Source organism: Maniola hyperantus, chromosome 24 (genome assembly GCF_902806685.2).
Source record: "Maniola hyperantus chromosome 24, iAphHyp1.2, whole genome shotgun sequence".
Taxonomy (NCBI): Eukaryota; Metazoa; Arthropoda; class Insecta; order Lepidoptera; family Nymphalidae; genus Maniola; species Maniola hyperantus.
The window spans coordinates 4102783-4119721 of record NC_048559.1 but is presented as its reverse complement, the minus strand read 5'-3'; the positions used below and the strand labels follow the sequence as shown (position 1 = coordinate 4119721).

General features: G+C 38.2%; 2 protein-coding genes across 2 annotated transcripts; both read left to right on the top strand.

The window, feature by feature from the left end:
- The first annotated feature begins 2126 nt into the window (after positions 1-2126).
- Positions 2127-7745, top strand: LOC117993515 (uncharacterized). Its single transcript, XM_034981319.2, has 4 exons — positions 2127-2262; positions 2892-3065; positions 3790-3952; positions 7650-7745. Exons 1-4 carry the CDS (start codon positions 2167-2169, stop codon positions 7727-7729), a joined length of 513 nt encoding a protein of 170 aa, XP_034837210.1. The 5' UTR covers positions 2127-2166; the 3' UTR covers positions 7730-7745.
- Positions 7746-9049: 1304 nt separating this feature from the next.
- On the top strand, positions 9050-11908 carry LOC117993403 (uncharacterized). The gene is made up of 5 exons (XM_034981196.1): positions 9050-9136; positions 9821-9905; positions 10004-10113; positions 10462-10639; positions 11856-11908. Exons 1-5 carry the CDS (start codon positions 9050-9052, stop codon positions 11906-11908), a joined length of 513 nt encoding a protein of 170 aa, XP_034837087.1.
- The last annotated feature ends 5031 nt before the right edge of the window (positions 11909-16939 follow it).

Below are 16939 nucleotides of genomic sequence, written 5' to 3'. Positions count from 1 at the left end.
TTTTTGTGGACGCTATCTCCCCGTCACATTACATACCACAACCGCTTAAAATGTACGCGACACATCGCGGTTCCTCTCTACCTTATCAAGTTACTTTATTGATCAATACATACACACATAATATAGGTACTAACCTATATATAGTCCGCGCCAGTTCGAGATGGCAATCGGGCAGGGAACGCACAGCCCAGCGCTAACCCGGTACGGGCGAGCGTGGGTGACTTGCGGGTGTGCGAAGCGTCCCCCCACCTCATACCCCGATTGCCGTCTTGATCTGTCGCGTACTATACTTATTTCAGTTTTTTTGAATAGAAAGCTACTGTAACTTTTTAACATTAAGGAAAGCGTATCTTCTCTATAATATAAAAATGAATCACTAAATGTGTTGCTCATCGCAAATCTCGAGAACCGCTGAACTGATTTCGCTAATTCTTTTTTTATAATATTCCTTGAAGTACGAGGATGGTTTTTACGGAGAGAAAAAAATTCAACCTCCCCCTCAATTTTCTAAACTCCACCCGAGCGAAGCCGGGGCGTGTCAGATAGTTTTTTATAAAATACAACCTAAATTACCTCGGCATTTCGTTGCAATGCGACTTGCACGATAATGGTGATGGTACCACGCCAACACCCTTCACGCAAGTGTTGACAACAAGTGTACAAAGTTGCAACACAATCCCTCCCACTAGATGGACAGACGACATCAAACGAGTCACAGGGAGTTCCTGGATCCACGCGGCGCGGCGCAAGATCGTGGCTTGTGGAAGTCCCCACAAGAGACCTGTGCAGGCCAGGCCAGCTGTGGGCACAAATCAGTTTATAATTATGACAAAATATGTACAGTTTACGCGGCCGAAAGTTATGTACATCGGCCTTTAAAAATGACATTTCGGCTTTGTAGAGCGTTGTCTCTGTCACTCATACCTATATGCCGTTTTGTCGGTCTCAACGACAGAGACAGTACACTACAAATCTGCTATCTCCTTCTAAAACCTAGTTTTACGGTCTATGTACAAAGTTAAACATGATACATGAGCAAAGGTACCTGGATGGAGAATTAAATCACAATATCGAAAAAGCAACAAAATTAATTTCATGCTCCTTGAGATTTCCCACAAAGTATAATATCGTAACAATATAATATCGTACCTGCGCTGATCAAATTACGTGTCAAGCTATTTGCAATTCAAAATATACAATGTACCTACTCAAAATTGTACAAAGTGTAGACAAAAGACCTTCCCATCTAAGCCATCAGCCTGCATGCGTCTACTCCTGGACTTTTCCAGAGCCAAACTCGGTTCTCCGCTTTCCTCGTCCACCTGAAACGAGTAAAAAAAATATTTGCATTTGCATTTGTTTGTGTATTTCATAAGCAACTGATGACTTTCCAGACAAAATATAGTAGTCGCAAATAGAGATCCTGAGACAATTTAGAAGCTGCGACAAAATAGTAGCAAAGTCTGTTCTCCACGATAGCCCGGGGGGAGGTTGTCTTTAATTTGCATTCAAATAACCATAACCTGATCCTGAGACCTTACACAAGCATAATTTAAAGTAAAGATAGATGATAACAAGCAAGGGTGCTCGAAACCTTAAAATTAGTATTCTGTTACCCAAAATAATAAACGAATCGTGATAATATTAAATAATGACGTAGCTTCTATCTCTATGCGTAGCTTGGATAAGGAAAATCTTGGAAATCTTTATGGTCCTGACATTCAATCGCAACCATTATTTTTTATTTAGTTCATTTTTAATTAAAAAGTTATTAATTAAAAAGTGCAAAATAAGCGCGCTTTGCGAAACGCATCACCATTGGTCGAAACGGAACGTGACATCACGATTCACGTTTTCTTTCGGCTAAGTATACCTTATTTTATGCAATCAAAGAGCTTGCAAAGAGCGCAAAGAGCAGCAAAGAGCAAACTTTTGTAAACAAAGAAACAATGTTAAAGAACTGACGTAGAAGCATAGAAGATACAGCTGCTGTCATAAACAAATTGTCAAGTCAAGAACTAAAATGCTTATGGACTATTTAATAAATATTTTAGGGTTTAAACTATCGTGAGTGATTCTACAGTATATGAAAGAAGCAAAATGTTCTGTGCCTAAATCTTCTTCTTACTCTTCATTGAAAAGTGATTAACTGATCTGGCATTCAAGATGGGGCTAAATATGGATAATTTACCAACTGTGATCAGCTGCTGCTTCTGCTGTTTTGTGAGAGCTGGAACTGTCATGATAGCAGTGTTCTCTTTTGTAAGCATTCTTCTTTGTTACGCTTCTACTAAAGAAATCTCTACGAGACTTCGAACTAGCAAGTTTTAGCTAGAAGTTTTTAAAATTCGCTACGAGAAAGCTCAAACTCCCATTAAAACAGTACCTATTAAATTTTGTTCTCGCTATCCCCTAATGCTATTTTACGTTTTTCGTATAGATACCTATATATTATGATGAAATAGTTATTTGTGTCACAAGGAGCCAAAATCATATTTTGTTTCACGAGGATTCATATTTTGAATTCAGAGCGACGCGTGGGACACTTGTACTGTGTGGGACTTCCACAGGTCTCCATTCCAGCACCTTGGGACCCCAACGTCTATCGGTTTTACGAACTATGTGCCCTGCCCATTGCCACTTCAGCTTCGCAACCCTTTGAGCTACCGTCGGACCCGAGTTTAGCCCACACTATTTTTCATCACTACCTATGAGAAAAAAACAAAACACGAACTATAAAGCACGAATGCGAAACAATCAGAAGAGAGAAAGTTCGAACTCCCATGGGAACAAAATGGTGTTTTGCAAATTTGAATAAATGACAATGTTCGTTTTTCGAATAGATAGACATGAAGAATAATAAATACTGAGCTACTTTATTCTAATTCCAGATTTCAGGTTTGCTTTTCACCCCAAACGTGAGCACATCAAAAGGTTTCTGGACTATGGATCCTGTGTTGTCAAACTACAGTGGAGCGACGGAAATGACTATACAGATTATACTCGGCGTCGTGTCTATCATGCTGTGTATTGTTAGCATTCTCCTTTTGGTGGGCGCTTTATGTGTATGTGGTTTTATTTATTTACATATGAGATTTCAAGTAGTAAGTGTAGGTGATAAGTGCAATTACATGGGAAGTGATGAGGTCATAGCCTATTACAAATGGCTGCGTGCAGAAACTGTTTGTTTTCCCGCGATAAAAATAGCCTATGTCACTCTCCAGGTTCTCAACTATAATCATGCAAAAAATCACGTCCATCCGTAGCTCTGTTGCGGCGTGATTGAAGGACAAACCAACAAATATACTTTCGTATTTATAAAATCACTACATCTATATCTATATCTATACTATCTATATCTTCTATACTATTATATAAAGCGGTAATGTCGTTAAGTTTGTTTGTAGGGGGTAATCTTTGGAACTACTGAACCGATTTTAAAAAAAATTTCACCAGTAGAAAGCTACATTATTCCTGAGTGACATAGGCCATACGGGATCTTTAAAAACCTAAATCTACGCGGGCGGAGCCGCGGGGATCAGCTAGTCTATTATAAATGCGAAAGTGTGTTTGTTTGTTGGTTTATTGGTTTGTCCGTCAATCACGTCGCAACGGAGCAACGGATCGACATGATTTTTTGCATGGGTATAGTTTAAGACCTGGAGAGTGACATAGGCTACTTTTTATCCCGGAAAATCAAAGACTTCCCACGGGATTTTTAAAACCTAAAACCACGCGTACGAAGTCGCGGGCATCAGCTGGGAATTTACAAAATCATTTTCTTTCCAGAATATGCCAACGCTCATCCTAGTGTACCAATGGGGTGCAGTGATATACTGTTTTACGGTCTTTATTCTGTTCCTAATATTAGCCATGTTCTGTTTCTTCGTACACCCCAACTGTGTCATGGCTGGTGTTATGTTGTGTGGTTTAGTGGTTATTGAAGTTTTATGTAAGTTTACACTATTTATTTGTAACTAAAAGTAGTTCTTAGTTATAACTATGTATGTTCTATTTCTTCATACATCCCAACTGTGTCGTTGCTAGTATTGTGTTGTGTGGTTTGATGGTTATTGAAAGTTATAGTTTACATTTATTTTTAAAGAATTATTATTTATGTCTATAGTTTATTTGTATTCAGTTTATTTGTTTATTTGTATAGTTTACATTTATTTGTAAAAGGCCAGGGACAAATCTAGTGGCAAAACGTGGGCGGAATTTTTTCAACGGATTGTCGTTACAGCAATCGTGATTCCCTAATCATTCAATTTGTCATAATGTATCAGAATTCTGTAGGCTGATTTTGGTTGGATTTATCCCCAAAGCCAAAGAAGTTGGGTGTAGGTACAATAAAGCATATTTTTTCATTCATAAATTCAAACAGGCGAAAATTCGAGCGAGAGTTACATTTTTTAAATTGTGATCTTAAATGTAAGAATATAAGTATAAAAACAAAAACTGACTGACTGATCTATCAACGCACAGCTCAAACCACTGGACGGATGTGGCTGAAATTTGGCATGCAGATAGCTGTTATGACACGCACAAAAAACGGAAACGTTTAAGTGCGGAAACCAGCCCAGAGTGAAGAAGAAGCTGTTATGACGTAAACATCCGCTAAGAAAGGATTTATGAAAATTCAACCCCTAAGCGGGTAAAATAGGGGTTTGAAATTTGTGAAGTCCACGTGAACGAAGTCGCGGGCATTAGCTACATTTATAGAATAGCATCACAAGCTGCACCGTATGAAGGTTACAGCTCCATTCATAATGGGGATGAATTTATACCAGTTAAAACATTATCTTTACTTTATCTTTATAATTTTGAAAAGTGGATGCAATAATAGCAAAGTTGATACAATAATAACATGAAATTGTATGAATTTTAAGCAAAATACATTTCATAGGTGCATTTTCATTTAAATTGCATTTTCCTATCCAATATAGCAAAGTGATCTTATTTCCTTGCTTGAAATTCTCGCTCTTCATTTAATAATATTCGAACATAGCTTGCTACGTCGTAGCATTTCGTAGCTACTAGAGTGGTACGTGAATGTCTACGAAAGTGCTACGAAACTTAATCTCAATTTCACTGGAACTATCACGGTAGGTTTAGGTAATGTACTCTTCAGACTGCAATCATAACAACAAACACGTATTAATTAAAATAAAGTTAAAAACACAACTACCCTGCCAAAAAAACACATTTGAAAATAGCTTTTTCTAACGATACCTCATACATCCAAACGTATTCAGGGATTTAGAAGTTATGGTGGGATAAACAAACTCACATAAAGTCCGTACAAAATGACTCTTCACGCGCTATTTTGATTCTTTGGCTCATGTCAAAAATACGGTTCACCTTTAAAATGAGGACTAAAATCGTATTTTTGACATGAAATTTGACACAAAAAGTTAAGATAGCGCGTGAGGAGTTAATTTGTACGCACTATACACACATAAACCCTAAAAATATTACACTACATTTTTGGCTGTGAAAAAGTGTCCGTGAATAATGTAATTAGTGCTGATTCATGATTTTTTTATTCGATTGCAAGTTAGGCCTTGACTGCGATCTCATCTGGTGGTAAGTGATAATGCAGTAGTAGCGAAGCTAGATGGTAGGTAAGTACTACACACAGCAGCAATACTAAGCAATACCCCAATACTAATAAGTCTGCTATTGCATATAATATTATGTCAGGTTTTGTTTATTGAATTTATCTATTTTGCACACATGCAATATGTAAAGACTTTCTATCATAGTTACACCAGATAAATCTTGCTACTCGATAAAAAGTTCTATAGAAAAATATGCAAGTCTGCACTATAGAACTGTTCAGGAAGTATAGTACCCAATAAGTCGAGATGGCAATCGGGGTATGACGTGGAGGGACGTCCCGGACACCTGCTGGTCTCACACGTCTTTATATTTTTTATTCAATTAAACTTCTACAAAGTACTTTTGAATCGTCAATGGCACCGATTCCTTTACTAAACTAAATTTAGAGTATCTGCATCCTTTTCTTTTTAACAATGCTAAAAAAGGAACGGAACATGACTTTCACATTTAAAGACTCTAAATTTTAGTGCACAATACAAATTTAAACAGTAGGTTCGCGACTGCGCGCTAAAATCACGGGTGTACCAAATAAAAATTAAATTTAGAACTATCAAACTGCGTCTGTCCTTTGCATATTACATCAGTAAGAAGACCATGCGAATACTCTAAAATTAGGTTGTGCTCAGAATCGGTGCCATTACATCTTCCACTTTTTAAACACTGTCGTACTCTTCGGGGATTGAGCGCATGTCCTATGATAAGGATCGAAGCGTTTAATAACCATTCGACCATCACAGCTTTTTCTTTACCACTATACTACCGTAGTAAAATTGAGTAACTGCAATTTCCTCACAAAACACAGTATTTTCAGGTAGGTACACTGCATCTTGACTTTCAGGAAAATCGCAAAGTGATTCTCTTATAACATTACCTATACTAATTGAATAACCGTAGCGTGCGGTAGTGCCCGTAGCGCTACGGAGTAGAATTTCGTAGCATAAATAACCGCAGGGTCACAACTTTGTTGTAAAAGTGATAAATTAGAGCTCTTATGCATAAGAGCGAACTTTGTCATGTTCAAGAGGAACCCTGAAAAAATAACTTAAAATTTTAGGCACACTTTTTAGCGTACTCAAGTTTCTAGCGTAGAGAGACTTTCTAGTGTAAGCAGTTTTCTATGTATTTAACCGTTCTAAATAATTACATAATATTTATTAGTTTCTTTAAAAAGTGGCTGTGACAGACAAACAAACAGACACTGATGTGTCTCCACAAGTGTGTGTTCTGTTTTTACCTTTTGAGTACGGAAAATTAAAATCCATACTTATATAATACTAGCTTATGCCCGCGACTTCGTCCGCGTGGACTACACAAATTTCGAACCCCTACTTCACCCCCTTAGGGGTTTAATTTTTAAAAATCTTTTCTTAGCCGATGTCTACGTCATAATAGCTATCTGCACGCCAAATTTCAACCCGATCTGTCCTGTAGTTTGAGCTGTGCGTTGATAGATCAGTCAGTCAGTCAGTCACCTTATCGTTTTATATATTTAGAAATACGAAAGTGTGTATACCTGTCTGATTGCAAATTTTTTGACCGGTCATCTTATTAACCGATTTTGACGAAATTTGGTACAAAGACGGCTTGCATCCCGAAAGCGGCCATAGACTAACTTTTTCTCGGAAAATTAGAGAGTTTCGCGGAATTGAAGAAAACCTAAATCTACGTGGATAAATTTGCGGGTATAATCTTTCTGATACATTACAGAGATAAATTGAATTCCGGAAATAAATATGGTATACTTTTTATCACGGAAAAACAAAGATTACCTACCAGCAAAGCTGTGCCTCCAAGCGATATGTCGTTCCGGTACGATGCCGTGTAGCAATCAGTATCAGGGGTTTACGGGTTTAATAAAACTGCCATACTCCTTCCAAGTTAGCCCGCTTCCATCTTAAACTGCATCACCACTTACCATCAGATGAGATCGTAGTCATGGGCTAACTTGTATCAGAACAAAAAATAAAAAAGAGAGCAGAAAGTTGACATTATTTTTAAATTTTTAAAGCCATTCTTTTCTTCCACAGTGACAATTTATTTTGTGATCGTCGCGAACAGTCTCCGAATAACTCAGGTGTATTTATCAACTTCAAACATTATGCTCTAACAAACCTTTTAACCTTTATATTATTTATAGTTAAACCTTTGTTAGTCTCCAGAAAGTGTTTATTGGGCTATTTACTTTTATTTGAAGCTGTAAATAAAATATTTACAGACTGTATTTGTGAGCTTTTCATTTTTCTCTACTTCTGATCCTAGACCTTTTTGGTGAGCTATAACATGGTAAATACTTCATCATGATCAACCCATCACCAGCTCACTACAGAGCACGGGTCTTCTCTGAGCGGGGTTTTTGGCCATAGTCCAAGCTGGCCATGTGCGGATTGGTAGACTTCACACACCTTTGAGAGCTTTATGGAGAACTCTCAGGCATACCGGTTTTCTCACGATGTTTTCCTTCACCGTTAAAGCAAGTGATATTTAATTACTTAAAACGCACATAACTCCAAAAAGTTAAGAGGTGCGTGTCCAGCATCGAACCCCCGACCTCCGATTAGGAGGCGGACGTCCTAACCACTAGGCTATCACAGCTTCTGTTTACTCTCTTTGATTGAATAAACTTTTAGTCCTACCATGCTCCCTATTTTAAGGTAATAAGGGTATTTATTCTCAACTATTAATATGAAGCCTTTTAAAAGCTGTTTCAACCGTTCATAAGAAAACCGGCTAATGTGGCTAATTCCATTGTACACAATCTCTAAACTAAACTAAAATGGCACGTCTAAATCTATTGCTATCCCTTTCATAATGTTGCTTGCGGAAAAGGATGGCACTAAATTTAGACCTGTTAATTTAGTTTAGTTTAGAGATTGTGTACAAGAGAATCGGCCCCATTGACGTGCTAAGGCACTGACCTCTATTACATAATATAAGTAAGCTGGAGTTGCAATTGGGACCTGATTGTGAAGCAACTTGATTTTGTTATTTTGGCGGCACAAGCAGTGAGCATCATGTGAGCGTACTCAGAACTAAATGTTACGGGTGAGACACGTGTCAACACAATCATGGTCAACACGAAGACTATTTGATCGAGTGTCAATTTTATTTCCCGGTACGCATAGCGCTTCGAATCGGCACAAAAAATAATTGTCATTTTTATGGAATACCTCTTCCAGCGTACTTGTATAGTCCATTTCAGTGAGCTAAGGTCTGAAGAAAAGGTCTGTAACGTCCAACTTTGATGTGTTTATAAGGGCTCTTACGTTCTTAAATTACTGAACGTATTTCTAAACTTCTTGATAACGTTTGACTACGTCAAGTGCGTCGTTAAGACTTCGTCATTATTTGTCGTTTTGTATATATCTCTATTTTTAAGAATTTTACACATAATATGTATTAAATTTTAGATTTTAGATAGTAAATTATAATGTGCGACATATTCCCTGAAGTGTCGGCATGCTGCTTTTGTATCTCGCTTCGTATCGGCATGCTTTTGATATCAGTTATTGCAATAGTAAGTTGGTACCATGAAATCCAGACTGATATTATTATAAATGCAAAAGTGTGTCTGTCTGTCTGTCTGCTAGCTTTTCACTACCCAACAGTTTAACTGATTTTGGTGAAATTTGGTACAGAGGAAGTTTACATCCCGGGGACAGACATAAGCTACTTTTTCAATTAAATCAAACAGTTCCCACGGGATTTTTAAAAAACCTAAATCAACGGATGATGTCGCGGGCATCCTCAAGTTAATAATATGATGATAGCCGTTAGGGTCCCAAGTTGCTAGAATGGCGACCTTGCACCGGAAAACGCAACGTTGCCAGAACCGCTACTAGGGGGACAAAAGACATCAAACAATTTTAAGAAAGCCACTGGATTGTAATGGCACAAGACCGTAGCCTGTGGAAGTCCCTATAAGAGACATAGGTATATCCAGCAGATAACGTCTATCGGTTGATTATGATAACAGCTAATTGGTATATGCAGCCCAAGTACAATCAGTGCCACAACGCTTTCTTACACCTTTCTTGTGAGTTTTGCAAAGCTGAAAGAGCCACGAGAAAGTATGGTTACTGATTATTGCTTGGATTGCTGTCTTATAGTTAGTTATAATATTAATAGTTAGAGTTTCATAATAATTAGAGTTGGTAACATAATATAATTTATATAGAATTAGAGATCCTATAATTTTCAGATGACTGCCGTTATATCCCTAGGCACGGTAGCCCAAAAAACCAAGTTAAACTACCATGATATTTACAATATAAAGAACATTAAAAGTGAGTAAGTATAATATGTACTTATTCTAAGTAAGTATGCGGCCGAAAGACTCGGCACTTGACCAATTTTTAATACAGACATTAATATTTCCGTGCAGATACTGGAGATGCTATGGATAAATCAAGCACGCTGGTGTCTACCGGAATAAGTGCATTTTCCTGTGCGTTCATGTTCACTGGGCTTATGCTATTATTTGGAACATTATTTGTAAGTAGGATAAGACATTTTCACACACTATCGCTGGCCCATTACTGAGTACGGATCTCCTTTTCAGGCCATAGTCCACCACTCTGGCCAATCGTGGATTGACAGATTGCGGGTTCCGGCGTTGTTTTCCTTCACCACATAACACCACATTTTCAATTTTCAAAGTAAGATACTATACCAAGTGGTGTATCATATGAAAGGGCTTTACCTGTACATTCCTAAACAGATTTTTATTTATTTTTATGATTTATCGTGCAAAATATCAAAAAAAAATACCCGAATACGGAACCCTTGGTGTGCGAGTCTGACACGCACCTGCCCGGTTTTTTATAATAAGATATATTTCAGGACTCAGAAGGCCTCATACAAGTATTCGTTTGGATTACGTTCCTAAATGTCATCACCGGCTTCGGTATGGTGATAGCGATTGCAGTGGAATGTCTTGTAAAGGTTTCCTGTATCCTGAGTGACCTGGACTGGCTTTCCGCATCTACAGTGCTGGTTCTCACATTGGCTTATTTGTTTGGTAAGCCTTTTGAGAATTTACCCGAAAAGTGCAAACTTCCAACGGCACCCTACAACTAAGACTGGGGGCACACGATGCGTTGCGGCGCCGCAACGGAAAGATTTCACCGTATCAGCGGGCACACGAGCGGTGCGGCGCGGCAACGTTGTTATGTCGCAGCGGCGCCGTAGCAGCGTTGGACAGTGTCCTTCCTTGTGACGCATAAACAACTGAGCGGTGCCGCTCCGACGTCGCAACTCGCAACGCATTCACCCCTCCCCGCCTCGTCTCAGTGGTTGCAAGTCCGGTGCAGCGCCGGAGCGCATCGTGTGACATGCCACAGATATTTCTATGTAAGACGACGCAGCGACACCGCTCCGGCGCCGCACCGCCGCGCCGCCGCAACACATCGTGTGCCTCTAAGCCTCCACTATTAAATTGTAAAAAAGAGTTCTTAAATAAAAGAATGAAAGAAGAAAGATGATGATAAAAAATCACCCAGTATTGTGTAATACTAAGATAAGCTATAAATAGGTACAGTACGTGGCCAAAAGTAATGTACATCGGCTTTTAGAATGACATTTCGGCTTTGTAGAGCGTTGTCTCTGTCACTCATTCCTATATGACGTTTTGTCGGTCTCAACGACAGAGACAACGCTCTACAATTCTGCTAACTCCTTCTAAAGGTCGATGTACATTACTTTCGGCCGGGTACTGTACACGGTAAAATTTTAGCGGTTTTAGAGCCGTGGGCAATTTTTTGGATGAAAAATAATATTATCTTGACACAAACTCGAATCTGTGAGAAACATTAGTTGTGGAAGGCGAATACGAACGAGCGCTACATAAATCAACTGTGCTATTTTGGGACAGAGACGCCCCCCAATTGTGTAAGAATAACAATTTCATGGCTATCGCAATCGTCAAGAAATTCTGCCCTTTGATTGGCTGTGAAAAAATGTAAACAGCGAATCAACCAATCAAAGAGCAGAATTTCTTAACGATTGCGATAGCCATGAAATGGTTATTCTTACACACTCGGGGGGCAGATAGTGCGACGCGGCAGAGTATTAAACTACTGGTTCGCGAATTTTTCCAAACAATAATTTCTCGATTCAATTTTTTTAAATTATAAGACAAAGATCAGTACAAATGGCCGAAACAGTTCTGCTTAAGGCTCTAAAACCGCAATTTTTTTATTATGTAGGTATTATAACAAGAGTTTTTTTCTTTGCAGTGTGGATATATTTTATATCAGTGGCAAATAGCTACGTGGTAGCTGTTAAATAAAAATTAAAGATTATAATTTGTGTATTTTTTCTGGTCAAGTTGGACAGAGTTCATGCTTCAACCAGATTATTCACGTTACTGACAAATACCAGAACGCATTATACTAACTAAGAAAGGCATAGAGATAGTATTTCATCCAAGAAGAAAGGAAAATCGTGACTGCCATATAATGACGTTTTAGCTGTCAATATGATCCGATTAGGTAGGGTTAGTTAAATAATTTAATCTCTAATGAAAATGAGTCGATACTGATGTCTGCGTTATTCTCAGAGATTATTATGATCATCTTCATTATCATGACCGCTGCTTTCCTCTATAAAAATAGAACATGGACGTATAAAGGATCTAAAATACCTATATATACCGCTGAGGCACTGACTCAGATTTAAAGGAAAAATAGGTGTTTTAGTATTTATAATAAAACTAAAGTTCTCACCCTCACCTTCAAATAAGTAACTAATTTTCTTTGAAATGAAATAAAATAGGTTCCGGTATTTCTTCTCGATTCGTTTCACGTGATTTATCTTTCTCTGCCAATCGTCCTTGGTTAAATACTCTTGCTTTGAGTTTTTGTAAACTACTAGCTGATGCCCGCGACCTCGTCCGCCCGGATTTAGGCTTTTAAAGTTCCGGGGCAACTTTTAGATTTTCCGGGATAAATAGTAGCCTATATCACTTTCCAGGTCTTTAACTATCCCCATGCAAAAAAATCTCATCGATCCGTTGCTCCGTTGCGACGTGATTGAAAGATAAAGCAACAAACCAACAAACACACAATTTCGCATTTATAATGTGGGTTGTGATTGTAAGCATATTTATATGATTATCTGCGCAAGTTTTATTCTAAAAAACTTTGCAAAGATAAGAAGGTACGCGTGAGAAAAATTGGCAAATTACGTTCTACCGTCCATAATAAAAATAAACTTTCGAGTTGTTTTAGTAAATAAACCAGGATCCAGTTGTGTTGAAGAGGCAGGTTGAGGCAACTTCTTAATAGATTCTCAGGAAGTATAAGCGTCGAATATCACCTGGCTTCGTCGAGCAACACGGCTGGGAGTTGACAGCTGGCACTCATCTGAACATAATTATAAACGGAAAAGATGTCTGACTGATTGAAACGGCGACGGTGCATCCGTAGTGTCCGACCGCGACCCACAAAAGTTTATCTTTATAATGACGTAACATGCAGAAAATAGAAAATTACAACAATAGTAGTATTACAACAAGTAAATAAGCAACTAGTCAGCGTCTTGTAAAGTTATAGGTTATAGGAGCCAGGTTGGGCAAATTCGTAATAGATTCCCAGAAAGTGTGTTTCTTCCTTTCTCCTTCTTCTTTCGTCGAGCAACATGGCTAAGATTGGACAACTCTCTCTCTTTTCTGATACAATAATTTCTGGGATTCAGTGCCGGGAAAAGATTATTATTTACTACGCATGAAAAAGTGTTAATAATATTAATTGATATTCCTCGTTTTTAATTTTCCAACCAACCTTTGGTAGAACTTTTATACCAATAGATGAATGGACAAACATTCAGATTTTTTGACCAACCCCAGTTTGTTGGACACAGTAAATAATATTTTTTTTTATTGAGCGAGTGTCACCGCAACATTCTACTTGAGAACGAGAGAGAACGGAGTTTTAACAAGACCATTTGGTCTAAAGTAGAAGGAACATAGAACCATAAGACCATCTTCCCATTGATGGATGGTCGTATTGCTTTTTGTTTGGCGTAATGGAGTTCGTAATGGGCTTATGCTTTTAGTGTAAAGTTGAGAAATAATGCGGGAATTTTATATTTTTCAATTTATTATTTAACTTGTTTTTATTTTTATTTTGTCCGCGTTTTACGATTATCGCTTTTAAAGATACTAAAGTTTTTTTTTTGTAATTGCATCTCCTCAAAAAGAAGATCTTCGATAAGTTCCTATTTTATTCGAGTGAGTTGAGTCCCCAAAATTGCGTTACTAAAAAAAATTGTAAACGACACACCTACCCAGTAGTGTCGTCCAATATTGTCGTTGACAAGGTCGTTGAATAAAATCAGTCAAAACTAAGTACCTACTCAGATAGGAGTTCTTATCCTAAACCTATGGACCAACTAATCTTATTCGGCAGCAAACTCTACAGTTTTAGAATTTTGGCTCCATGCAAATTTACCTATTTTGCTCAGTCATGACTCCCTTGTGTCCCTCAAAAGATACTTTGTCAAAAGTGGATTCGTATAATAAATATTATGTAAATTTTCAATTTCAGTGACAAAGGCCCGCCAACAAGCAACAGCGGGCGTTTGTTTTAAATTTCGCGCTCATAATTTTGGAGGCCGTTGGTTTTAGGAGTGGAAAATTCATACACTAGCGTCTCTTGACTCGGTGGATTAATCTTTTAATTGTAGGTACTTTTTCCCGGGAAATCAAAGACCTCCCACGGGATTTTTTAAAAACCTAAATACACGTGTACGAAGTCGCGAACATCAGCCAGTTAACAATAATTTCCATAAGAAAACCTATAGAAGATAGCTCAAATGAAAATATAACGATCCATATTTTCCGCATCCGCAAAAGTTGGCGGCAAAGGGAAATGGAAACCGCAATGCATCCGTGAGTTGAAAGAAACATTCACTTCTTATAGGCTTCGTTTTGCTTCCTGTTTTTAATAACTTCCTTCTTCCTTTGCGAAGTTTTAACTCAGGTAAGTAAGTAAGTACCTACCTAAGTTTTTTTTTAAAGAATAGCTATTAGCCATGTTAAATGAGTAATATTCCCCTTTCCTCTCCAATTAAGCGTCAGGCTTGTGCTAGGAGTAGGTACGACAATAGTGCAACGGGCGGGGTTTGAACCGTCGACCTTTCGGTTTTCAGTCCACTCCTATACCGGTTGAGCTATTGAGGCTGATATTTATTGTGCACGTAAATTTGTAAAAAAACCACACAAATCTTTTTTAATTAGGTAGTTACCTACTTAAACTAAACCAGAAAAACTCTTTATACGCGGCAGAAAGTAATGTACATCGACCTTTAGAATGACATTTTGGCTTTGTAGAGCGTTGTCTCTGTCACTCATACCTATATGACGTTTTGTCGGTCTCAATGACAGGGACAACGCTGAAAAGCATAGACATAATTTTATTCATCCAAGCTGAAAAGTATTAAAATAATTATCAACAAAACCTTGGATACGAGTGCTACTTGTTACAATAACAATAGAATCCAAAAGGTTAAGTATTATTATTATGTCGATACTTCAGGCTCTGCTCATAGACAAATCACGTGATCTAAAAACCATCCAACCTTTGTTTCTTCACGACGAGAACGATTCGTTCACGACAAAAAATTAACTGTTTTAACATTAATTTTGATATTAATTTTTAAGTAGAACGTGTCTACAAAATTTCATCGAGTCTGATTTTTTATTCTGTTTATCCACCCTAAAACAGTAATCCTAGGGAGTATATTTGGAAACGTTGGTCCATCTATCCACCCCGGACGGCGAATTTGTACATTATTTTTTAGTCTGGGGTGCATAGTTAAATAATAAAACACGTTTCCGAGTATGCACCCTAGAGTGGATGTTTTAGGGCGGATAAACGGAAAGTCGTAAATATTCAAGTAAGAATCAAGCCACGTTTGTATACGTGCTTTGTTTGTGCTCTATACCAGGGTTGTTGCGTATGCCATTATTTTGACATCCGCGGACGCGGATGCAAATGCGGATTATTAGATGTTCACATGCGCAGATACGGATGCGGATGCGCATGTCTGAATTGATGCGGATGCACCCATACCCTAAGGTTTCGTGCACTGTTACTTCCTACCGTGGGCACCGTTCACGATAGTTAGGGAACTTGCTAACAAAACGTCGAAGCTTCGACGTTACTGGCAGGCGTCAAATGTTAGTATATTTGACGTAGATAAAGTAGCCCTATTTATTTTTATTTTACGCCACCCTCGTATACGGACATGTCGTCGATTCAAATCAAACCGAGAGTCTCCTTACTCTAGTTCACTCTGCCGCGGCTCAGAACTTTACGAGCGAAAATAGGAAATTTGAGAGTTCATTCTGAGTACTGGAACTTTATGTGGAAGTTCATGAAGTAAATAATATGAGTAATAACTACATACTAAATAACACTAATATCACGACAGTTGAAGTGAAGATGTCGTATCGTTACCGCCTCTTATAAAAACTGACCAGGCTTATTTTGCCAAATAATTTTTCATCCACAACACAGGTAGACCAACAATGTTCCTATACTGAATTATAATGCACTTTATTCTAAGGGGTTAGAGTTTATTTCAGTTAAATTGGAGACCACGTTAAGATGGCTGTGTGCATAGGTGATCAATGTTTGAGGAGCTCTCATTTACGGCTTATATGAAGATTGACAGTGTTAAGGGTGATTTACACAACGCTTGAATTAGTATTTGCTGTTCGAAATGTGAAAAATGTATGTTTTCACTCTTATTATGAGTACAAAATCATTATAAATTAGGTGCAATGTTCCTTTCTTACTTTTTTAACATCTAAACGTGAGAAATTTCCATAATAAATATATATGTGATCCCGGCCGTACTCATGTGGTTAGTTGACATAAGCCCGACTAGTTTCGAACCTATCCGGGATCCTTTTTCACAAGGACTCAGCTCGCGACGCAGCGCAGTTGAGACTGCGTGCTGAATGGGCCACGACCCACACGGACCGCTGCGCTGTGAGGTTGAGTACAGCTGGGATCATCTATATTTATTATGTTACTTACGGTTAAAATCTGAAACGCGGTAAACGCGCGCTGATTACGTTTAACTAAATAGCTTTTAACTACTCTGCCTACAAGAGACCCTATGTCCAAGAGTGGGCGTCTACTATCAGTTGACGATGATATAATGATGATTATCGTTCATCATTAAATGTTCCACAAAATAAATAAAATCGGAATCGTGCAGAGCAGCCTTAACACTACGTGCTGCATATAGGCACTTCAGATTTCCCAGCTAAGAGGCTGGGACGCTGATGCGCAGAACCTCACTAGATCGC

Excerpts from the sequence above, each read along its gene's own strand:
- LOC117993515 (XM_034981319.2), top strand. The coding sequence starts at position 2,167 with ATGGGGCTAAATATGGATAATTTACCAACTGTGATCAGCTGCTGCTTC. Across the intron at positions 3,066-3,789 it reads TTTTGGTGGGCGCTTTATGT|AATATGCCAACGCTCATCCT; the intron begins GTATGTGGTTTT and ends TTTTCTTTCCAG. Across the intron at positions 3,953-7,649 it reads AGTGGTTATTGAAGTTTTAT|TGACAATTTATTTTGTGATC; the intron begins GTAAGTTTACAC and ends TTTCTTCCACAG.
- LOC117993403 (XM_034981196.1), top strand. The coding sequence starts at position 9,050 with ATGTGCGACATATTCCCTGAAGTGTCGGCATGCTGCTTTTGTATCTCG. Across the intron at positions 9,137-9,820 it reads TGATATCAGTTATTGCAATA|ATGACTGCCGTTATATCCCT; the intron begins GTAAGTTGGTAC and ends TATAATTTTCAG. Across the intron at positions 10,640-11,855 it reads CACATTGGCTTATTTGTTTG|TGTGGATATATTTTATATCA; the intron begins GTAAGCCTTTTG and ends TTTTCTTTGCAG.